This window comes from Ammospiza nelsoni, chromosome 2 (genome assembly GCF_027579445.1).
Source record: "Ammospiza nelsoni isolate bAmmNel1 chromosome 2, bAmmNel1.pri, whole genome shotgun sequence".
Lineage (NCBI taxonomy): Eukaryota > Metazoa > Chordata > Aves > Passeriformes > Passerellidae > Ammospiza > Ammospiza nelsoni.
Window position 1 is genome coordinate 16163189 of NC_080634.1, and position 20696 is coordinate 16183884.

At 58.1% G+C, this 20696-nt stretch overlaps 1 protein-coding gene across 2 annotated transcripts; it reads left to right on the forward strand.

Annotated features, from left to right (window-relative positions):
- The first annotated feature begins 697 nt into the window (after positions 1-697).
- Positions 698-20435, forward strand: NUMA1 (nuclear mitotic apparatus protein 1). Of its 2 annotated transcripts, none has more exons than XM_059466102.1 (25): positions 698-760; positions 3456-3528; positions 4431-4519; positions 6193-6272; positions 7016-7098; positions 7187-7267; positions 7543-7627; positions 8028-8151; positions 8695-8849; positions 9192-9309; positions 10731-10848; positions 11183-11323; positions 11598-11720; positions 12742-14610; positions 16294-16362; positions 16465-16575; positions 16656-16874; positions 16975-17099; positions 17195-17438; positions 18152-18419; positions 18532-18668; positions 18779-18979; positions 19348-19458; positions 19546-19707; positions 19906-20435. In XM_059466102.1, exons 2-25 carry the CDS (start codon positions 3487-3489, stop codon positions 19939-19941), a joined length of 4791 nt encoding a protein of 1596 aa, XP_059322085.1. In that variant the 5' UTR covers positions 698-760; positions 3456-3486; the 3' UTR covers positions 19942-20435. The 2 variants fall into 2 exon arrangements, with proteins under 2 accessions (XP_059322085.1, XP_059322084.1); XM_059466101.1 differs by lacking the exon at positions 698-760 and adding an exon at positions 1646-1768.
- The last annotated feature ends 261 nt before the right edge of the window (positions 20436-20696 follow it).

Consider the following 20696-nt stretch of genomic DNA (forward strand, 5'->3'; position numbering starts at 1 on the left):
CATTTCTCGTCTTGGTGGGGCCTGGGCAGTGGTGGGGACATGTGCCACCACAGTCCAGTCCATGGCTAAACTTACTTGGGCCTCTACAGGATGAAACAGGGTTGTAGCCACAGGGACAAGCACAGGACCCCCCCAGGTGAGAGCAGGCCCCACTAGTAGGTCAGGACAGGTTGGGGGGCTGCTGAGGACCCCTGTCTAACTGGCACTGCAGGGCACAGTGGGGTGTCTGCATGTGACACCCTGCTAGAGTCCCCCACGTGCCCCCCTGACTCACTGTGGGCTTCCAGTATTCTGTGTGGCCCCACACAACCCCCCGTCATGTGTCCACCTCTGACTGGGGGCTTGAGACCCACACTCTCGCACACCCCCGTGGTCCCATCTGTGTCACTCTACCTTCACGGGTGGCCCCTGCCTGTGTTCTCCTTGGCCCCAGGCAGCCCTATAACCCCCCCAACACTAGGGCTTCCCTGGCTTGGACTGCTGCACGTGTCCCCCAGGTAGCCCACGGTCCCGGGGACCGGCCAAGCGCTGTCCTGTCCGGTGCAAGGCGAGAGCCGAACGCCGCGATTCGCGGCCTGCCCGCCCGCGTGACGCCCCCGGCCCGGCGGTGCCCAATGGGCAGCAGCGGGGGCGGGCGCTGCCGTTCGAATAAGAGCGGCCCCGGCCCGGGCCCTGGTGGCTCCGGTGTGGGAGAGGATCGTCAGTACTGCTGGAGCCCCGGCGACACCGAAGCCGAAGACGATCCCCAGCCACGGTCACGGTACGGGGAAAGCTGAGGTGACCTGCGGTGGGGGGCCCGGTGGTTCCCTCGGCGGGCGCTCAGGGCCGCTGAGCGAGGCTGGGCTCGACCTGTGCTGAGGTGGGCAAGGAGCGGAACCCTCGGGCGTGCGGGGCACGCGTGTGGCACAGCCTCCGTCTCGGGCCAAGCTCAGCGGCGTCCCCGTCCCTAAGGGACGGGGCAGTCGCGGCCGGAGCGCTGTGGCTCGGGCTTGTGGTTCTTCGTTTCTCGGGGCTTGGCACAGTCGGAACCTTCGCCAGCGGCACTCGGCGGCCGCGCTCCTTGCGAGTTCCTCTGCTGCCCCCAGCGCCGGTTTGAAAGAACCTTCTCCTTGTGCCCTTCCTGTGCCGTGCTTGGGACGGCCCCATCCTGCGGCCCTGAGCCTCCTGAGGCAGCCCAGGCGCTGCGGAGATGACTTCCGAGAGTCTCCAGAACAGCAGCGAGGGGTGAGCGTCCCTTCCTCGCCTGACTCCTCCCTGGTCTAGCTGGTGACCCGTAGGGTCCGGTTTCCGTTCAATCTATGGCCGCGGGGTGTGTGCGTATCGGGGGTAGATATTCAGGGGTCAGCTGGATGTGACTCCAGTCAGGTTAGAGGGAGACGTAGCATCGGGGGCCATTCTCTGCCGAGCTCTGGCTTCCCTGAGCTGCGCTGGGGCCGGGAGCGGGTCTGTGCCGGCCCCACCGGCTCAGCTCTCCGTCCCTCGGCCTGGGCTGGGTGACGGCAGTGAGCGCGTCCAGGCTCGGACGATTTCCCTCCCCGCGGCGAGGCGCCGGAGGTTTCTGTGCCGTGCGCCTTTAACGAGCGCGGCCCCGCCGCGGTGACGTGGGGTGGCGCAGGGCCAGGAAGGGGAACCGCCGCCTGCCAGCCCCGCCGAAGAGAAGCTCAACAACTTTCTTTTGTGCGTGGCTGCTGGCTCCCCGGCCCTTCCCGGCTTGCCAGTGCTCATGGCGGATTAACCCCAGCGAGCCGACGACGGTCGCGCGGCCCCGGTAAGGCCCCAACAAAGACTTTCTGCCTCTTCCTTGTTTTGTTTTCCACGGGGCTGGGGGGGGGAGCGAGGCGGGGGCGGCGAAGCTCAGCTCGCCCAGCTCCGCCGCCTCGCCGCAGCGTACGGCTCCCGGCCCGGCCCCTCCCCAGCCCCGGAGGGGTGCGGGTCCCCGGGGCCGCGGGTGCCGCGCCGGGCTCGCCAACATCCGGGCGCTCGGGCCGGCGGCTGCTCTCCCCCTCTGCCCCGCGCCTGCTGCGGGCCCGTCCGTGCCGGGGGCTGCCGTGGCTCGCTCACCCCGCCTGGGTGCTTCCCGCAGCCGGACCCTGGCCCGGGACAGCGCGGGGCCCGCGGGCTTTGCGTCCCCCGGAGCGTTGGCACGGCGGGTGCTCCGGAGCGCGGGCTTGCGTAACGCCGTGTTGTGACCGGAGCGGCGCAGGGAAGGAGGGGAAGGACAATGCCGCCGCGGCCGCCGCCACCTCCGGAGCTCGTTCCCCGGTCCCCGCCGCTCCCCTGCAGTTGCTCTCGGCGGGGATGCAGCTGGAAGGCGCTCACGGCCGCTGGCGGGCTCCCGACCGCTTCCCGCCTGCCATCACGAATGGCACGTCCTCACGGAGGGTCATGGCGCTGTCTCAGGCGCTCAGGGTGGCCCGTGTCACCAGTGACGGGCCAGGCTGGGAGCGCGGCAGGAGCGGGTAGCCCTGCCTGCCCGTGCAGATCTCACACCAGGCACCAGTGTGTTCGCAGACTGGTTCTGGTAAAACCCAGCTCGACGCTGGTGGGACACGGTTTTCACTCAGGATCTGTCCATCCAGCGCTGCACGAATGCTTTGCCCGGTGCCTTTGGGTGGATTTTTAGAGAGAGGTCTTGGCTGTGCCACCGGGGGGAGGGACAGTAGTTGCTGAGTGACCCAGCCCTGGGACAGGGAGCTGGGTTTTTGCCAAATTGGAGGGAGGACCTGTCCTGCTGAGGATCCCATGTGTCCCAGCTGGACTGACGGCAGCGGGAGCTCGTGTTTGCTGGGCAGCTGCAGATCCCAGCCAGGCTCCTGGCCCGTCAAGGTGTGGGTGTCCAGGTGCAATAATACAGGCTGAGGAGCCCCGTCCTCATCTGGGTGACTTTTTGGCTCCCAGCAGTCCCCTCCCGTGGAAGACTGCCAGGGTGGCACCGGGGGCAGCCAGCGTGGAGGCAAAGGTCGCTGTGAAGGGGACCTGGCAGTGATCCCAGATCCCGTCAGGGCAGCTCATCCCCGCTCCCACCCAATGCAGCTGTGAGCTCCCTGTGCCCCCAGCAGGTGGTTCTTTCACTAGCAGCAGTGGAAGGGGAGCTGGCAGCTCTTCAATGGCTTGGCCACTGCCTTGCTGGGCTAGAAATGTTAGTGACATTTGCAGGTGAGGGAGGGAGGAAGGCACAGCAGGAGAATGAGGAGCCTGAGCAGCAGTTTTCCACTGACCCCTTGTCAGAATCCTAATCTGTGGGAGTGGACAAGGCTGCTGCTCATCATTGCTCTCCACTCTGAACCTGTGGGGAAGCAGGAGGATGCTGGCTGCTCCTGCACAGCTGGCCAGATGCAGGGACACATCCTTCTTTGGTGGGCACAAATGCCTGGTGCTGGGTGCAAGTAATTTAGTAACATAGTTACTACAGTTTACCTTTTTTATGCCCCCTCCCCCTTTGTTGATGTTTTTAGGTCTGTGCAGGAACCTGATAGGCTGGCCACAATGTCACTTCATGGTGAAAGAGTTGCTGCTCTCCTGGCTTGGGTAAGTCCCCCCTCCTGTGCTGGAGCTCGCTGCATGGGTGGGACATACTGCTGCCAGCTTTGAGGCTCGATGCTGGGGCTTGTCACAGGAGGGATTGTGGCTGGGGCAGGCCCTAGGGTAGTCCAGTTCCTACTGTTCCTGGGCAGGTGGGTGTTTGCAGGAGAAGCCTTGCTCACCCTTCCTGTTGAGCAACCAGAAATGCTGGAATGGCTTGGTCTGGTCATGGAGACTGCCTGGGAGATGGAGCTGAGCCTGAAGCAGGCAGCAGCTGTACTGTAAAGGTGTTGTTGGATCTGTCTCACAAAGCACTCCTGTGTCCAAGTGAAAACTCCGAGAATGGTTTGGGTTAGAAGGGGCTTTTAAGCTCATTCAGCTGGAATGCCCTGCCATGGGCAGGGAGACCTCCCACTAGACCAGCTTGCTCCAAACCACATCCGGCCTAGCCTTGAACACTTCCAGGGATAGGGCAGCCATGGCTTCTCTGGACAATCCTCACAGGAAAGAATTTCTTCCCAATATCCCATCTAACCCTGCTCTCTTATCAGTGAGAAGCCATTTCCTCTTGTCCTGTCACTCCAGGCCTTTGTCCAAAGTCCCTTTAGGCACTGGCAGGGACTCTAAGGTCTCCCTGGAGCCTTCTTTTCTTCAGGCTGAACACCCCCAGGTCTCTCAGCCTCTCCAGGGAACAGGGCTCCAGCAGTGTGATAAATGGGACCTGTGCCAGACTCCCAGATGTGGAGCTGTGGGGATCGTGTTCCTCTGTTCCCTGGGAAGGGGTGATTTAAAGGGGTGGATTTACTTTCACCCCCAGACCAATCTTGCTGTCCCCTGCCAGGACTGGAGGTGGTGAGTGGCACAGCACAGTGTTGTCTTGGTTTCTGACTGTCCCACCCCATTTCTAGGTGAACAGCACCAAGGTTTGTCCTGATCCCGTCAATGATCTGTCCCAGCTCCAGGACTGCAGTGTCTTCATCAGAATTATCCACAAAATGTGAGTATGGGGAGCTGTGCACATTTCAGACCACACAGCTGGGACTGTGCTGTCCCTGGAGCCATGGCCTCAGCCCCCAGGAGCTAAGGGCTCCTGTCTTGGGCAGGGTGAGAGTGGGGGTGTGGGGTATTTATTCCTTCTCTGGCCTATGAGATGCTGGGATCTGCATCTCCTCTATGGCACTGCACAGCTGGGGTCTGCCTGCAGAGCTGTTGGGTACCACAGAGCTGCCCAGGGAATGTTTTGGTCAGAGTTCCTGTCCTTTGAGACCTGTTATCACATCTGGCACTTAACATCTGGGTTCACTCCTGGCGTTGTAGAAAAGACCTGAGTGCTGCTGCCAGTGGCACAAAGGTTCCTGCAGCTGCACAGGTGATTATCCATATCTGTTGGTGCTCTCTGATGAGGGAACACCCAGCAACTTTTCCTGAGTGGCAGCCTTGGGATCCTGAGGAAGCCTTGTATCTGGAAAGCAGTGTAAAGCATGACAATTTCTGCCTCATGAGGTGCTTCTGTTGCCTTGTCAGGCTGCTGCTGAGTATGGTGTGGTCAGGATGGAGCCTGTGTGCTCTGCCCTGGGACCTGAGGTGGCTGGGCAGGGGTGGGAGGAATGCCTCCTTCAGGAATTGTGTTTGTTCCCTGGGAGCAAGGGGCAACTAAAATCTACAGGCCATAATGGGCATCAGAGGTGGGACAAAGCCTGGTGGTTGAGGAGCTGACAAAAACAAATGGAGAGGGTGTGAAGCTGCCGTGCATTGCTTTCAAACCCTTCCGGTGGGAGGCTCACTGGGAGCCTGTCTCCTATAATTACCTCCTGCACAGGGTAAGGAGAGCCTGCCTGGAGCAGGGATCTGCCTGCAGTGGGTGGGGAGGAAGGAGCTGCCTGCACCACAGATATATTTAGTCAGACCTGGTTAATCTCCTGGCTCTGTGCTGCAGCTGGGATTAGCAGGGATCCTGGTGGCGTGTGCTCTCTAAAGAGGCCTGGCCATTGCTTGATAAAGGGGGGTGGCAGCAGGGCAGCTGCCACAGCAGCTGGCTGATCTGAGAGCTCCTGGTGGCACAAGAGGAAGTCTGTGAGGAGGAGCAAATCCTCGTGGCAGCCCCTGTCCCAGGCCAGGTTCTTGTTTTTGGCATGTTGGGAGTAAGAGACAGTACTGAAGCAGTGCTGGTCAAGCATGATTGGTGTGGGTTTTGGGCATGCCATTTCTGAGCTGCAGTTTGGTTTAATAACCTTTGTGGGTCTCCTCCAACTCAGGATATTCCATGAACTGGTGGCTGCTCAGGAAGAGTGTAGTCACAAATAAGTGCAAGAGGAAGCTTCAGCTTCCCAAAATCCAGCAAGAAAAGCCCGAGGCTGCATGCACGGACTGGCCCCTGTGGTGCTTCCCAGCCAGTGGGGCCACCACAAGCTCCCTGTGCTGTGCTGGATGCTGGGGCTGGCAGGCAGAATGGGAAGCAGTGCCAGGGGGTGTTGGCTGCCTGGCTCCAGCAGGGGGATTCTGGGGGATTCCCCTCCTGTGGTTGGTCCTGGCTCTGCTGGCCCTGGTGTGGGGGCAGAAGGCAGAGCAGTGCCCCAGAGCCAGCCCTGGCTCAGCAAACCCTGCTGCACAAACCTCAGCATTGGTCTAATCCCTCCAGAAGGAGTTAATGCAAGTCTTGCACTCTTCCAGCCACGGGAGCAAGGAGGGGGAGTCTGTGCTGGAGCAACCACTGCCAGAGAGGATCTCCTTCATCCATGGTTTCCTGCAGAGTAAGACCCTCCGCTGGTGCTGGGGAAAGTGACTGCCCCTGCTTGGTGCCCCTGACCTCTGAGAGAGTCTGGGCTGCTGTCTGCAGCTTCCTCTCCACAAAGTGACCCCCTCACCCCACATCAGCATCTTTGTGAGGTGCCAGCAGCTTTCCTGCAGCAGCCTGTGGAAGGGGAAACTTCCAGACGGAAATCCTTATCAGACCCCGGGTTCAGAGCAAAAGAGGTTCTGGATGTGAAGGGCAGGGTGCCAGTGGCTGCTCTGGTGATGCTGCCTGGAGTAGTTTTCCTAGTTGGGTACCTGCTCTTCAAATCCCAGTTGAAAACCTTTACCCAAGCAGAAATCCTGGGAGGGGAAATGGGAAATATCTCACACTCTTGTTCAGTGTGTTATCACATATGGGTTCACTCCTGGTTCACTCTTGTTCAGTCTTTCCTTGAGGGAAGACTCGATCCCACCTCATATCCCATCCAGAGATGGAGCTCTCTGTTTGTGCTGATGTTGGGGGAGATGCCAAGGTGGGGAAGCTGGGATTTAGGGTGGGATTCCAGGGAGGGGAATGAAAGTTGGTTAGAGCTAATGGCCAAGGCTGACCACAGGGATCTCAGCTCTGGAGCCCATCCTGCCCCATGTCCCTTCTCCCTGGGGATGCATTCCAGTGCCCTCCTGGCCATGAGTGCCACCTCAGGGGAGGCAGTGTGTCCAGTGGCTCCTGTGTGACTGGGAATTCTGCTTCGTGTTGCAGAGCACTGCCGGCACAAAGTGGCTGCAGAAAACCTTGTCTCTGCACAGAAACTCCTGGATGGAGAGGAGCTGGCCCTGGCCAAGGTAACTGTGTGGTGTGTTTTAGTCCCAGATGGCACCAATGTGCTTGGGACTGGCCTGGGGTTACTCATGCTTTTCCTGCCTTGCTCAGGTGGCCGTGCTGCTCCTGTATCACACCTCCATGAGTTCCAAGGACTCTGGGGACTGGAATGAACTTGACTACAAGACCCAGGTAATCCCTTTGGGGTTCCTCCTCTGGATCTGGGGTGCAGGGGGAAGCAGCAGTTCCTTTGGGGGAAGGTACTCTGGGACTTGCACTCCTGGGTCTCACTGAAAGGCGGTGTGGAGTGGGCACTGTGGTGCTCACTGGTGGTTTTGGGCTATCAAAAGCTTGTGGCAGGCAAGTGTGGGCAGCAGCACAGGCAGGCAGGGAGCTGCCCCACGCCTGCTGTGGTGTTGCCTGTGACCTGCAGCAGAGCCACTAACTCTGCAGCTCCTCCAATACAGGTTGAACTGGCATCAATTGTCAAATTTGTGCTGGATAACGAGGAGTGCCTGAATGAGAATTTGGAGCCATTTCTGCAGAGGAAAGGTAAGTGCTGCCCTGGCTTTTCCTCCTGTTTATGCTGCTGTAGCTGCCCAGCTGTAAAGGCAGCTGCACAACCCAGATGTGCTCAGCTACAAAACAGTCCCCTGTAAATTCCCAAGAGTTAGGGCTACCTCAGACCTGCTGGCTCTTCCTACTCAGCAGTACCTCAGCCTTTCCCTGGGGGAGAGGAGCAGGTGGGATGCTGACAGCCTTGTGGAAGCAGAGTTGCTGGGGAAGGCCTGTGGAGCAGGAGGGATGAGGATGTAGGGCAGGTTTTTGGCTTCCTCAGTTGGCTATTCCATCCCTACTGGAATTTGTGGTTCCTGTCCCCCTGAGATTTTAGCTGCTCAGCCTCTTAGATATTAAAGATGGCAGCCTTCTTCTCCCTTTTTATTTCCTGCAGAGGCACCCTTGTCCAGTGTGTCCAGCAGCAGCTCTGAGGAACATTCCCCACTGTTCTCTCTCCCTTACAAGAAAGAGGTGCATTTCCTGGAGCTGCAGAAGATCGCCTCCTTCCCCAGCACCAAGTATGTGCCCTGCCTTCTGGCTGCCAGGGGAAATGGAGGGAGGGAGGGGTGGGTGGTGCAGCTTTTGGGACCCACAGGTGTAGCCAGGCTGCACACTGACTCCCCAGAATGCCCTGTTCTGCCTTGGTGCTCTCCTGCTGCACGTTGCTCTGGCATGATGTGGGGATGGATGATGGAGGTGAGCTTGGGCTCCAGCTCCTTTTAGAATCATGGAATCGTTCAGGCTGGAAAAGCCCTCTGAGACCATCGAGTCCAACTATGCCCTCGGCTCTGCCAAGGCCACCACTAAACCATGTCTTCAGTGGAGGCATTTTTCCATATTTGCCCCTGGAGACCTCCAATGGAAGACCAGCTTTTATATTACCTCCTTTATGGAAATGGTTTTGTATGTGTGCTGTTTTGTTCCTAGATTTTGAAGGCAGCAGTTCCTTGGGGATGCAGGCAGGAGAGCCTGTCCCAGAGATGGGGGTGCAGAGTGGGTCTGGCTGCATGGGGCCTGGGCTGGCTCAGGATAATCCAGCTTGTGTGTGTCTCTCTCTGCAGCCTCCCCAGCACTCCGTCTTCGCCCATGGGGGACATCATGCAGACCCCCCAGTTCCAGCTGCGGAGGCTCAAGGTGCAGCTGGCCTTTGAGAGAAAGAAACAGGAAGAGCTGGAGGTGGAGGTGGTGGAGAATCACAAGCTCATCATGGAGAAGGGTCAGTACCAGCACATCCTGGGGTGCAGGGAGGGCTCTGGGACAGAGATCTCCCCTTGTTTCTCTGACTTTTCTTTTGTGACCCCACCACAACTCTGCCCATGCATGCTCCATCCTGCCATGCCACAAGTGAGACTCCAGGTTCCTTCTTCCATCTTGTATTGCCTTATATATCGTGGGCAACAAAAGCCATGACTGAAGCAACACCTATGCTGAGCAGCAGCACTGGTAACCTGGCTCTTTGATCTCCTGCTGCAGAGGGTTTCTGTGCAGAAATGCTGTTGTGGGGGCTTCAGGTGACATGAAAAGTTGGTAATGAGCCCTTTCTTGCCCCCTTTCCCAGATGCTCAGATCACCAAGATGCAGCAGCAGATTGATCGCTTGGTAAAGCTCAATGAGAAACAAGCTGAAGACCTGCTGGAGCCCAAAGAAATGGAGGAGCTGAGGGAGAAGAATGAGAGGTAATCCTCCAGGAGCATTCACTCCTTCCTCCTAGGTGGGATCTTGTCACTCCCACATCCCCAGACTCTATGTTGTCTGTCTCTTCCCTAGCAGTGCATGAAACAGGGGAGAAAGCAAACCTCGTTCCTCTGCCGCTGGGGACAAGACAGCAGGCACAGAATCAAAAAAGGGCCTGGGTTGGAAGGGAACTTAAAGCTCATTTAGCTGAAATACCCTGCCATGGGCAGGGCCATCTTCCACTAGACCAGGTTGCTCCAAGCCCCCTCCTACCTGGCCTTGAATCTCTTCCAGGGATGGGGTAGCCACAGCTTCTCTAGACAGCCTGTGCCAGGGCTTCATCACCCTCTCAAGGAAGAGTTTCTGCCCAATATCCAATCTAACCCTGTCCTCTGTCAGTGGGAGACCATTCCCTCTTGTCCTGTCACTCCAGACTGGTGTCCAAAGTCCCTCTCTGGCTGTCTTGGAGCCCCTTTAGGTGCTGGAAGGTGCTCTGTGGTGTCCTCAGAGCCTTCTCAACATCAGGCTGAACACCCCCAGGTCTCTCCAAGTCTGTCTCCAGAGCAGAGGGGCTCTAGCAGCCCTTGGAGTATCTCCTGCGGACTTGTCCCAGCAGCTCCACATCCATGTGATACTGAGGACCTCAGAGCCAGAGGCAGCTCTGCAGATGGGGTCCCACCAGAGAGGAGCAGAATCCCCTCCTCCCTTGTTGCCCACGCTGTGGGATCAGCCCCTGACATAGCTGTGCCACCATCACGCTGCCTGTGCCCTCGGGGCAGTTACGGCCTGCAGCCCATTTTTATTGCAGTGGGCATAGATCCAGTCCCAAACCATGCAGCCTGTTCTAACAGCCCACTCTTAACCCAAATCCTGCATGGGAGCAGTTAATCCTGTTATGTGAAAAGGGTGTGCTGCCCTTGTGGGTCTCACCTGCCCTGGAAAAGGGGAAGCTTTCAGGGTGATCCTGGAACTCCTGACTCCAGCCCATTTCCCAGGCCTTTACTTTGATCCCATGTCACACACTTGAAATCACCTGTCACTCTGCGTCCTGGTCTTTGCTCTGTCCCTGTGCCATTGTTTACTCAGGAAGGCTGCCCAACCTCCACTGGAAGTGCCATGTCTTTTTTTGTCCTTTCCTCACTTATTTCCCTTTGCAGGGGGGTGGCTGGAGTCCCACAGCTGCCTCTGCTCTCAGTTTGGAGCAGCTGGGCATCTGCAAAGCACAAAGACTGGTTATCTGTACTCTGCTTTGCCACCTGTTGGGACCCAGTTTTAGAGCTGGGTTGATGGTAGAGTCTCAGCAGGGCATGGAGATCCCTTGGAACCTTTAGTTTCCGTGGCAATATCCAGCAGCACGATCCCTGGTGATATCCTTGCTTGCTGCCAGCATGCACCGCCTCCTTAAGCACCTCCTTTCCCACAGCCTGGTGGGGCGCCTGCACGAGGCCTTCAGGCAGTGCCAGGACCTGAAGACTGAAAAAGCCCAGATGGACCGGAAAATCAACCAGCTCTCCGAGGAGAATGGGGATCTTTCCTTCAAGGTGCAGTGTCCTCTGCGTGTCCCCACAGCCCAGCTGGTTGTGATGGAGCCTGGGGGGAGGGTTTGATGGCAGTGCTGGATGCTGGGATGTTTCTGGTTCTGCTAATGCCATCTTTGACCCAGTGACCAAGCCTGCCTTGGGTTCTGGATCCTGATCCAAATAGGAACTCTGGTGGGGGAATGGTGACTGGGTGGAGCTGCCTGCATGTGGTGAACACCCAGAAGCCAGGATGCCCATGTGTGCTGCAGCTCTTGGGAAGTGGGAGTGGGGGAGTTTGGGAGCAGCAAAGGCACACTCTGCCTCTCTTCTGGACTGGGTGGATTTTCATTGGCAGCTGCGGGAGATCGCCAGCAATATGGTCCAGCTGCAACGAGCCCTGAATGAGCTCTCAGAGGAGCACAACAGTGCCATGGCACAGTCGCAGGAAAAGCAGCGGCAGCTGGAGAAGGAGCTGCATGCAGCCATGCAGGATAAGGTCAGGGGGCTTGGGGAGTGGTGGGTGCCGCCCTGTAGCTTCCCCATTGTCCCTCCCAGCTGGGGGACACGCCAACTGCAAGCAGGGTGCAGCAGCCAGGAGCCCTCCTGCCCATTTTTGCCAGCACACAGGGAGAAGCTGTGTAACTGTCAGCTCCTGTGGGAAGCCTCTCCCTGAAACTAAGGAAGGGTTCCCCAGGGTGGGACAGGCTGCTGTCCTTGGTTGGTTGGCTCTTTGGTCTGTCCCCCATGCTCAGTCCCATCTCTGTCACCAGAAATGCTCTGAAGAGAAAATCGAGATTCTGCAGGGAAAGATTTCGATGCTGGAGGAGCAGTTGGCCAAGCTGGAGGAATGCAGCACCCAGGAGAAGGGAGAAGTCATGGGAGACATTTTGAAGGTACATTGGGGCTCCTGCAGCTTCAAGGGCTTGAATGGTAGATGACTCCAGTTGGAGAGAGCAGCAGGTGCCAAGGAGAGGCATGGCAAAGCCATGTGGGGCAGAGCCTACTGCTCTGTGCTGCTGGATAGGGGATGTGGGGCTGAGCACTCTGGAAGAGCTCCTTTTGGGCTGAATTTGCAAATCCTGCTGCCAGGGAGCTAGTGCCTTCCCCAGCCTGCCACAATATGAACTGGTTGTGAAGGGAGCATCTCCTGCATGGTGAAAAGAAGGTGTTTGGTCCAAGGGAGCAGAGTGGCACAAAGCTGAGGGAAAAGCAAGAGGTGCCCTTGGGGTGTGATGAGAGGGAAGGCAGGCACTGGGCAGCTCCCAGTGGGATGCAGCACGTGGGGCTCTGGTGAGCATGTTGGCTACAACTTGAGTAACACCTAGGGGGTGCATGTTTTGTCCCTGTAGTAGTAGTCTGACCTTGGCTGGGCACCAGGCACCCACCAAGCTCTGCTATCACTCCCCTTCCTAGCAGGATAGGGGAGAGAAAAATAAGACGGAAAATAACTAGTAGGCTGAGATAAGGCAATTTACTAAAGCAAAAAGAGTGAAAGCTTGTGTGTGTTTAAGCAAAGAGAAAAGCAAATCTCTAGTTCCCATCAGCGAGTGATGTTTAGACACTTCCTGAGAAGCAGGGTTTCAGCTCGCGTAGTGTCTGCTTCAGAAGGCAAACACTAAAATAATGAGTGCCCTCCATTCCTCCCATGTCCCTTATCTTTTATATCTGAGCTGACATCATATGGTGTGGAATATCCCTTTGGTTAATTTGTGTCACTTGGCCTCATTGTGCCCACTCCCAGACCCTTGCTGGGGGTGGGGGTTAAGAGTTCATTTTCCCTTGGAAGCTTTCACAGTGCTGTGCTTTGCATGGGTAGCTGGAAAGGTGTTGATATCACAGCAGTGTTTTGGGTACTACTGAGCAGCACTATCTGAGTCAGACCCAACAGAGTCTCCCTGCTCTTCTGTTTGCCAGCTGGAGGAGCTGAAGCAGGAAGTGTCCAGCCTCATGGCCAAAGGACTGCAGCTGGAGGAGGCGAAGCAGCAGCTGGAGAAGGAGAAGCAGCAGCTGGACAGCCTTGTCACCAGCCTCCAGAGCTCCCTCTCCGAGAGCCAGCGGGCTCAGGAGAGGCTGAAGCGGGACCTGCAGGCACGGGCTGCCGAGGAGCAGGCTGAGCGGCTGGCTGCCCTGAGCGCCCAGCATGAGCAGGCCCTGCGGGAAAGGGACTCTGCCCTGCAGCAGCTCCAGCAGGCCAACACATCCCTCAGCAGCCAGCTGCAGGCCAGGGATGAGGAGAAGGCTATGCTGAGCCACAAGGTGGGCGAACTGGAAGCCCAGATCCTGGAGCTGGGTGCCCAACTGCAGCAGGGAGTGGCAGCAGAGGCACTGAAAGCACAGCTGCAGGAGCTGGAGGGCAGGCTGAAGGAGAGCCAGCAGAGGCTGGCTGAGAGGGACAAGCTGGCCCGGGAGAACAGCCGCCTGCAGGAGCAGCTGCTCTTCCTGGAGGAATCCCTGCGGAACACTGAGGGAATATTGGAGGATGAGAAGAGACGGGCAGCTGAGTGCCTGGAAGGCAACCTGGCCAGGATCGCTGAGCTGGAGGCAGAGAGACAGCAGCTGGTTCAGGGCCGGGAGCCAGCCCTGCCGGAGCAGGGTAAGGAGCTGGCCACACGCCGGGTGTCACAGGAGAGCCCAGAGCAGCCCGTGGGAGCCTCTCCTGCCGCCCGAGGAGAGGACGAAGAGTGCAGGCGGCTGAAGGAGGAAATGCAGGCGCTGAGCCGGGAGCACAGCCGGACCTGTCAGCAGCTGCAGGCTGAGCAGGAGAAGGTGGCTGTGCTGGAGGCCCAGGCAGAGCGGCTGGCTGGCCTCCAGGCTGACTTGTCCAGCGCTCAGTCATGGGCAAAGGAGAAGGAGAAAGAGGAGCAGAAGCTGAGGGCCGAGATGTCATCCCTTCAGGAGAAGATGGCTGTGGTAGAGCAAGCAGCAGCCCAGCGTGTGGCCAAGCTGGAGGCCGATGCCCAGAGAGCTGCTGAGGCACTGGAGGGAGTCTCCCAGCAGCTGTCCCAGGAGAAGCTCAAGTCCAAGGAGTTGGAAGGCACCATGGATCAGCTGCGGATTGCAGAGAAGGAGCTGGTGTCCCTCCGCTCTGCCGTGCAAGAGAAGGAGAGCTGGAAGGAACAAGTGTCCCAGTGTGTCCAGGAGATGGAGAGGAAGAACACCCTGATCAGCAGCCTGGAGCAGGAGGTCTCCATCCTCCATCACCAGGTGAAAGAGAAGGAAGGGGAGAGCAAGGAGCTGAAACGCCTGATCTTGGCTGAGTCGGAGAAGAGCAAGAAGCTGGAGGAGAGGCTGCGGGTGCTGCAGACTGAGATGGCCACCGCAGCCTCCCGTGCAGCCGAGAGGTGCTCCCTGATGAAGGTGGAGGTGCAGCGGTGCCAGGACGAGATGGAGAAGCAGCGGATGACCATTGAGGCCCTGAAGAGGGACCGCCACAGCCAGAGCGAGCGGGAGGATGAGCTGAGGCAGGAGGCAAAGGTCTGCCAGGACAAGTGCCTGCAGAAGGAGCAGCTCCTGGCTGCTCTGCAGCAGGAGCTCGACAGTGCTCGGGCCAGACATGCCTCCCTAGAAAGCCAGCAGCGCCAGGACCTGGAGCAGAGAGCAAAAGCTGTGTCCACGCTGCAAGGTGAGCTAGCGCAGGCCAAGCTGGAAGCGGCCAAGGTGCCATCGCTGCGGGAGCAGCTGGCAGAAAAGGAGCGGGCCCTGCAGGAGTATGAGAGCAGCAAGGGGGCAGCCGTGGAAGAGAGGAAGAAGCTCCTGGAAGAGACGCAGAGACTGACAAGTCAGGTAGGAATTCCACTCCCAGCAGGAGGGATGTGGATGGGAGAACCCTCCTGGAAAAGGGATGTGGTTCAGCCTTCTGCACACCCCTGAATCCATGTCCTGCTCAGCACAGGGACTAGGGGTGTGGGACACATTTCTAGGTGTGAAAGGGACTGTCACATTCAGGTGCTGGAGTGTTTCCAGAGAAGGGCAGCAATGCTGGGGAATGATCTGGAGCAGCAGTGTGATAAGCAGCAGCTAAGGGAGTTGGGAGGGGGGCTAAGCCTGGAGAAAAGGAGGCTAGGAGGGGATTGTCTCTGCCCTGAAAGGGTGAAACAGCTCCCTGAAAAGAGGATGCAGCCAGATGGGGATCTCCCAGGTAATTTGTTCTGCCAGTTAACAAGTGGCATGACAATAGTTTCAAGTTGTGCCTGGGGAGGCTTAGGTTGGCTGTTAGGAAAAAATTCCTTCCCTGAAAGGGTTGTCCAGTCCTGGCACAGTCTGCCCATGGCAGTGGTAGAGTCCCTGTCCCCGGAGGGATTTAACAGACATGTGGACGTGGATTAGTGGTGGTCTTGGCAGTGCACTCAGTCTCAGAGGGCTTTTCCAACCTAAATGACTCCGTGATTGTATGAAAAACCGCCTATGTCTCAGCGGTGTATTCACCTCTGCTTTTTGTGCTTGTGGGTGGAGCAGTTGGAGATAATCCAGAAGGACCAAACTAAGCAGGTAACACACACCAAGAGCTGGCTGCTCAGTGACAGCGCACAGCCCTCCTTGTTTGTCACTTCCTGCTGGAGCCACCCTCTCCTCTGTACTGTACTGTGAACTGTGGACTGTACAGTACTGTGAACTGTTCACAGCATGGACCCAGCCATGGGGCACTTGGCTCCAAGTCTCTGGGCACCTTCACCTCCAGGGAGCAGCAACTGGGCTCCCATCTTGCCACCTGCTCCCTCACATTAATGCCTGCAACTTGGCCTGGCTTCTCACATGCCCCATGGCAGGACATGCAGCAAGTGGCTGCCAGGAGCATGCAGGGCTCCTCAGCATAGGACTGTCTCAGTGCTGGGATGGCTTCTCCCCCCAGCTTTAATCAAGGCCCAGCTCTTGGCACAATGGATAGGAACAGCTGTGCTCAGGCAGCATGGCCCAGATGTGGCTAGAGCAGCATTGATCTCAGATGTGGTAGGAGTTAGCACTTGGGAAACAATGCTGGAAAAGCCACATTTCCCTGTTCAGTCCCGGCCAGAGCTGCCCAGGACTCTGCAGAGACCTTGTGACTATGAGCAGGGGGCTGAGGGCTCCTCAAGCATCCCCTGGAGCAGGGAGAGCATGGCCAGGCCAGAACTTGCAGCAGCCAGCTACCTGTGTCAAGAGTGCTGGATGACCTGTGGGACTCCAGGTTGCGAGTGCTTGGGCACTGGGAACTTAACATGGGCTTTGGTTCCAGCCCGTGACTGCTCCTTATGCTTGGGTAGTTGCAGCCAGCCTTGCTGTAAGGATTAACATGGGGTGGGTGACTGTCACCTTGCCATGTCCTGGGATCTTCCTTGCTAGTGGGTGGTGCTGAGCAGTCGCCCTGTGGCAGGAAATTTCTTCATTGTGCCCTAGAGCTGGCTAGAGAGGAGGGGCTGTTCTCCTCCACAGGAAGATGGTAGTTTTGTGCCTGGAGCTGGTCTCACCAAGCCATGTTCTTTCTTCCAGGTGGACGAGCTGAATAAAAAGCTGACTCAGCATGAGAAGGCCACCTGGACCCAGCAGCAGAGAGTTAAGGTAAAGAGGGACCAAAAGCCTGGGGGCTGAGCCCTGGAGCTGTTAGTGCTGCCAGGGGGCTCACCTGGGTTGCCTCTAAGCCAGTCTCTTCCCTGTCCACAGGCACTGGAAGGGGAGCTGCAGACAGCAGTCAGAAGCCATCAGGAGAAGGTGGCAGAGCTGCAGGTGCAGCTCACCCAGAAGGAGCAGGCAGCTGAGCACTACAAAGGGCAGGTATGTTGGGGGCTAGTATGGCCTTGCTGTCCCTGACGCTGCTGGGAAGCTTGACAGGATTCCTCTGCTTTATATCCTAGATGGAGAAGGCAAAAAGAGATTATGATGCCAAGAAGCAGCAGAACCAGGAGCTATCAGAGAAGCTGAAGGCCATGGAGAACCTGCAGAAAGAGAACACAGAGCTTCAGAGCAAATCAGAGAGGCTGGCCAAGGAGCTACAGCAGAGCATCCTGCAGGCCAAGGAGTCTGAGATGAGCTGCAAGAATCTAACCAGCCAGATTTGCAGCCTGGAAGCTCAGGTGGGTATGGCATAGTTGAGCTTCACCCTCCTTGTCCTCACTTCCATCACCACCTCACTTGGAGGATAGATCCATCCATTCCTCCCTGTTTCCCATTCAGGTGCAGGAACTCAGCAAGTTCCAGGGGAAGACTGCCACAGTAAAGGGACATGAGGCTTCCTTTGAGAGTGTGGCTGACCAGAGCACTGATAGCCTTGATGAGGCACAGCAGCTCAGCTCCTCCAGGTACCAAATCAGTCTGTTTCCAGCACCTCAAAAATCCACCATTCCCGATGGTCTGGTCAGCCTGCTGGTGCTCCCCTCATCCCCTGTCTCTGCAGGAAGGCTACCAGCTCTCAGCTGGAAGTCTCAGTGGTGCCGTCAGACAGCGAAGAGTCACTGCTGTCTCAGCGGCTGCCCCGGACCAAGTCATCCCTGGAGAGTCTCTACTTTACTCCCATCCTCTCTGAGACACGGTCACAGCTCCAGAGCAGCGCCAACTTCCCGGCAGACTTCTCGCTGGACTCGGGCTGCAAGACCCGCTCTGCCCGGCGCCGCACCACCATCAACATCACCATGACAGATGTGAGCAAGGGGCCCCTGCTGGGGAATGCAGGGATCAGGAGCAGCACTGCAGAGGGACCCAGCAGGCTGGGAACTGAAAAGCTGAACATGACCTGTTAATGTGCATTGGCAGCCTAAAGTCCAGCCATGTCCTCAGCTGATCCCCCCCAGCACAGTGGGTAGCAGTGCAATGTGGGGATTTTGCCCCTCTGCTCCACTCTGCGTATGAAACCCCACCTGCAGAGCTGCTTCCAGCTCTGGGGCCCCAAGATCAGAATGACATGGAGTTGCTGGAGCAAGGACAGAGGAGGTCACAGAAGCTCTCCAAGGGCTGAAGTCCCTCTACTCTGGAGATAGGTTGAAAAAGGTGGGGGGTGTTCAGCCTGGAGAAGGCTCCAGGAAGACCTTATAGCCCCTGCCAGTGTCTAAAGAGGCGCCAAGAGACCTGGAGAGGGACTTTGGACATAGGCCTGGAGCGACAGGACAAGGGAGAGTGGCTTCCCATTGACAGAGAGCAGGGTTAGATGGGATATTGGGAAGGAATTCTTCCCTGTGAAGTTGCCTAGAGAAGCTGTGACTGCCCCATACCTGGAAGTGTTCAAGGTCAGACTGGATGCAGCTTAGAGCAATCTGGTCTAGTGGAAGGTGTCCCAGCCAAGGGAAGGGGGAAGTGGAAGGAGATGACCTTTAAGGTCTGTTCAACCTAAACCTATCTATGGATTTTTCTCTCCCAGAAACAGGGAGAGCCTGAGGAACTGGTCTGTATCAAGAACATCCCATTGGCTCAGTCCACAAAAACATCTTCCCCTGCTAAGGGCCGTCTGCGCTCAGGTGCCTCCACCCGCTCCCTCACCAGCTTCCCCTCCCAGGAACCCCTTGCAAAGCTGGAAGCCTCCTCCCCAGAGAAGAGCCCTAGCCATTCAGTACTGCTGGGCCTCCCTGGGTACCGACCAGTCACGCGTAGCTCCCTGCGCTTGCAGCGGACCAGCAGCTCCAGCCTCGGTGTGTATGGGCGGGGAAGGCACCGGGACTGCTGGCTGTGGGGTTCTGCCCTGCCTTGGCGGAGTCAGGTCTTACCTGGAAGCCCCCTGACCCTTCCTTACTTTGGATTTAGGCCAGAGCACCATGAAGCTGGGCATGTGCCAGGATGAGCCGGAGCAGCTGGATGACTGGAACCGCATTGCAGAGCTGCAGCGGCGGAACCAGGCCCGCCCTCCCCACCTGAAAACCAGCTACCCCCTAGAGAGCATGGTAAGGGCTGGGAGGGGGAGGTCAGGCAGCCCTTTGTCCAGAACTGGGGTTTGGGAGGGGGTCTGGGAACGGACAGTGCCCTCAGCAACATCCCCACATCCTCTCCCCAGCCCTCCACCTCCTTGGGAACCATCACGGATGAGGATGTGAAGATGGGGGACCCAGAAGAGACGCTGCAGCGTGGCAGAAGGCAGTCCTCCCAGCCCGTGGCTGCCAGCAGCCAGCGCAGCAGCCAGGCCGGCAGCATCACCACCCGACAGCGGAGGAAGCGCCTCTCGGAGGAGACCCACCAGGGCCCTGACACCCCCCCGGTGAGCTCAGCCCAGTCCCCCAGCACAGCACCCTACTGGGAACAAGGAGCTCATCACAGCTCCCACTGGGCACAAGATGGGTTCCAGCGTTTGAGGGAGCTACTGTGGCCCCTATTTGCCACATGTTCCCACTGATCCTGGATTCTTGTGCCCAGTATTCCCAGCATCCAGTGGTGTGTCTGGTACTCGTGATGCTCCCAGTGCTGGCAAGGAGGCCATTCCAGAGGCGAAGGGCTGAGCCTTCTGCCTTCCCTGGATCAACCCTCAATCACATTCCCTCCCTGTGTCCCCTCAGTTCCCTCATTGCTGCCAGCCCCACAGCAGGCTGACCCCCAGATGGCAGTACTAGCTGGTCCCCTGTTTTCCAGTCCAAGAAGCCAACCAGCTGCTTCCCACGGCCCCAGAGCTCCCAGGACCGCAGTGCACAGAGTGGCTCCCAGGCCAGTCAAGACAGCGAGCAGCGAGCCCCAGCCACACCAGTAAGCTTCAGAGGGAAAAAGAAGGATCAGGAGGGACCCCTGTGTCCTGCCCCACGCTGAGCTAATGGTCCTGCCCCTCTTTTGCAGGCTCAGAGGCGCCAGTCGATGGCGTTCAGCATCCTCAACACCCCCAGGGAGCTGGGGAGGCGCCTGCTGCGCCGGGCAATCGCCCAGAGGAGCACTCCCACATCCTCCAGCGGCACCCGCCGCTCGTCCCGCATCGCCACCGCCAAGTCCCCAAAGGGCAAGGTAGGCACTGCCTGAGCCCCTGGGCACGCTGCTGAGCTCAGGCTCAGTGCCCCCAGCTCCTGCCTTGGCTTCATACAGGCCGTGGGGACAAGGGGCACAGTCCTGCTGGCCCTGGGGTGCTATGGCAGCAGCAGGTCCCAGCATGGGGCTGTCATGTTCACGGTCCCTAACCTCCCATCTTCGCTCTGTCCTTTCCAGGCCAGTCGCCAGTCGCGCACGGACAAGCGATCCTGAGGTTTCCCCAGTCCCTGCGTGCTGGCTCTGCCCTGGCCTCCCACCTGCACCCCGTCACCTCTTCCTGCCCCCCCAGGGCCCAGGAGCACTGAGGATGAACAGGTGGGGCCACCCACACGACTGCCTTGCATATCCCAGTGAAAACTGTGGGGTGCCCTGGGCACAGCAAGGCCCCTTTGCCCTTCCTGTAGCCATTGTCGTCTTAAACCCTTCCGGGACCCAAGACGGGGATGCACAGAGGTTGAGGGCTGGAAACACACAGGGGTGCAGGGGCTGGCACCAGGCTGCAGCTGGAGGGGCTGAGCTCTCCCCAGGGATATTCTGCAGCCTCAGGTACAGGGACAGAGGTGAAACTTAGCATCCCTCGGGCCACCACCTTTGCTCCCTGTGTGTGGGACCCTCCCAACATGCCCGGTCCTCCTGCTCCTCCCAGGGAAGCTGAGGCAGCATTTTTAAATGTTTTTACTTGTAAATAAAGTGTATTTTTCACCTGCTCTGGGGTCCTGGCTTCCTCCTCCTACAGTCCACATGCACTGGAACCCTTATCAGGGCTTGAGGGGAGGAAAAGCATGAGCTTCTCCTTGCCCTATCACTGAACTACACAGGGTGTCCCAAGGCAGGATGCTCACCCAGAGACCCTGCAGTACCACCAAGCAGTCATTGTGCAGATTTCTCTTTCTTATTTTTTTCCTTGAACTTACTCTTCTGCATAGCAACCCCTGCAATTACAGTGCTTCAAACCCCACCAAACCTGG

Bases quoted from the DNA above. Each gene is read 5' to 3' on its own strand.
- NUMA1 (XM_059466102.1), top strand. From the start codon at position 3,487: ATGTCACTTCATGGTGAAAGAGTTGCTGCTCTCCTGGCTTGG. The intron at 7,099-7,186 runs GTAACTGTGTGG...TGCCTTGCTCAG, and splicing joins AGGAGCTGGCCCTGGCCAAG to GTGGCCGTGCTGCTCCTGTA. The intron at 18,669-18,778 runs GTAAGGGCTGGG...TCCTCTCCCCAG, and splicing joins GCTACCCCCTAGAGAGCATG to CCCTCCACCTCCTTGGGAAC.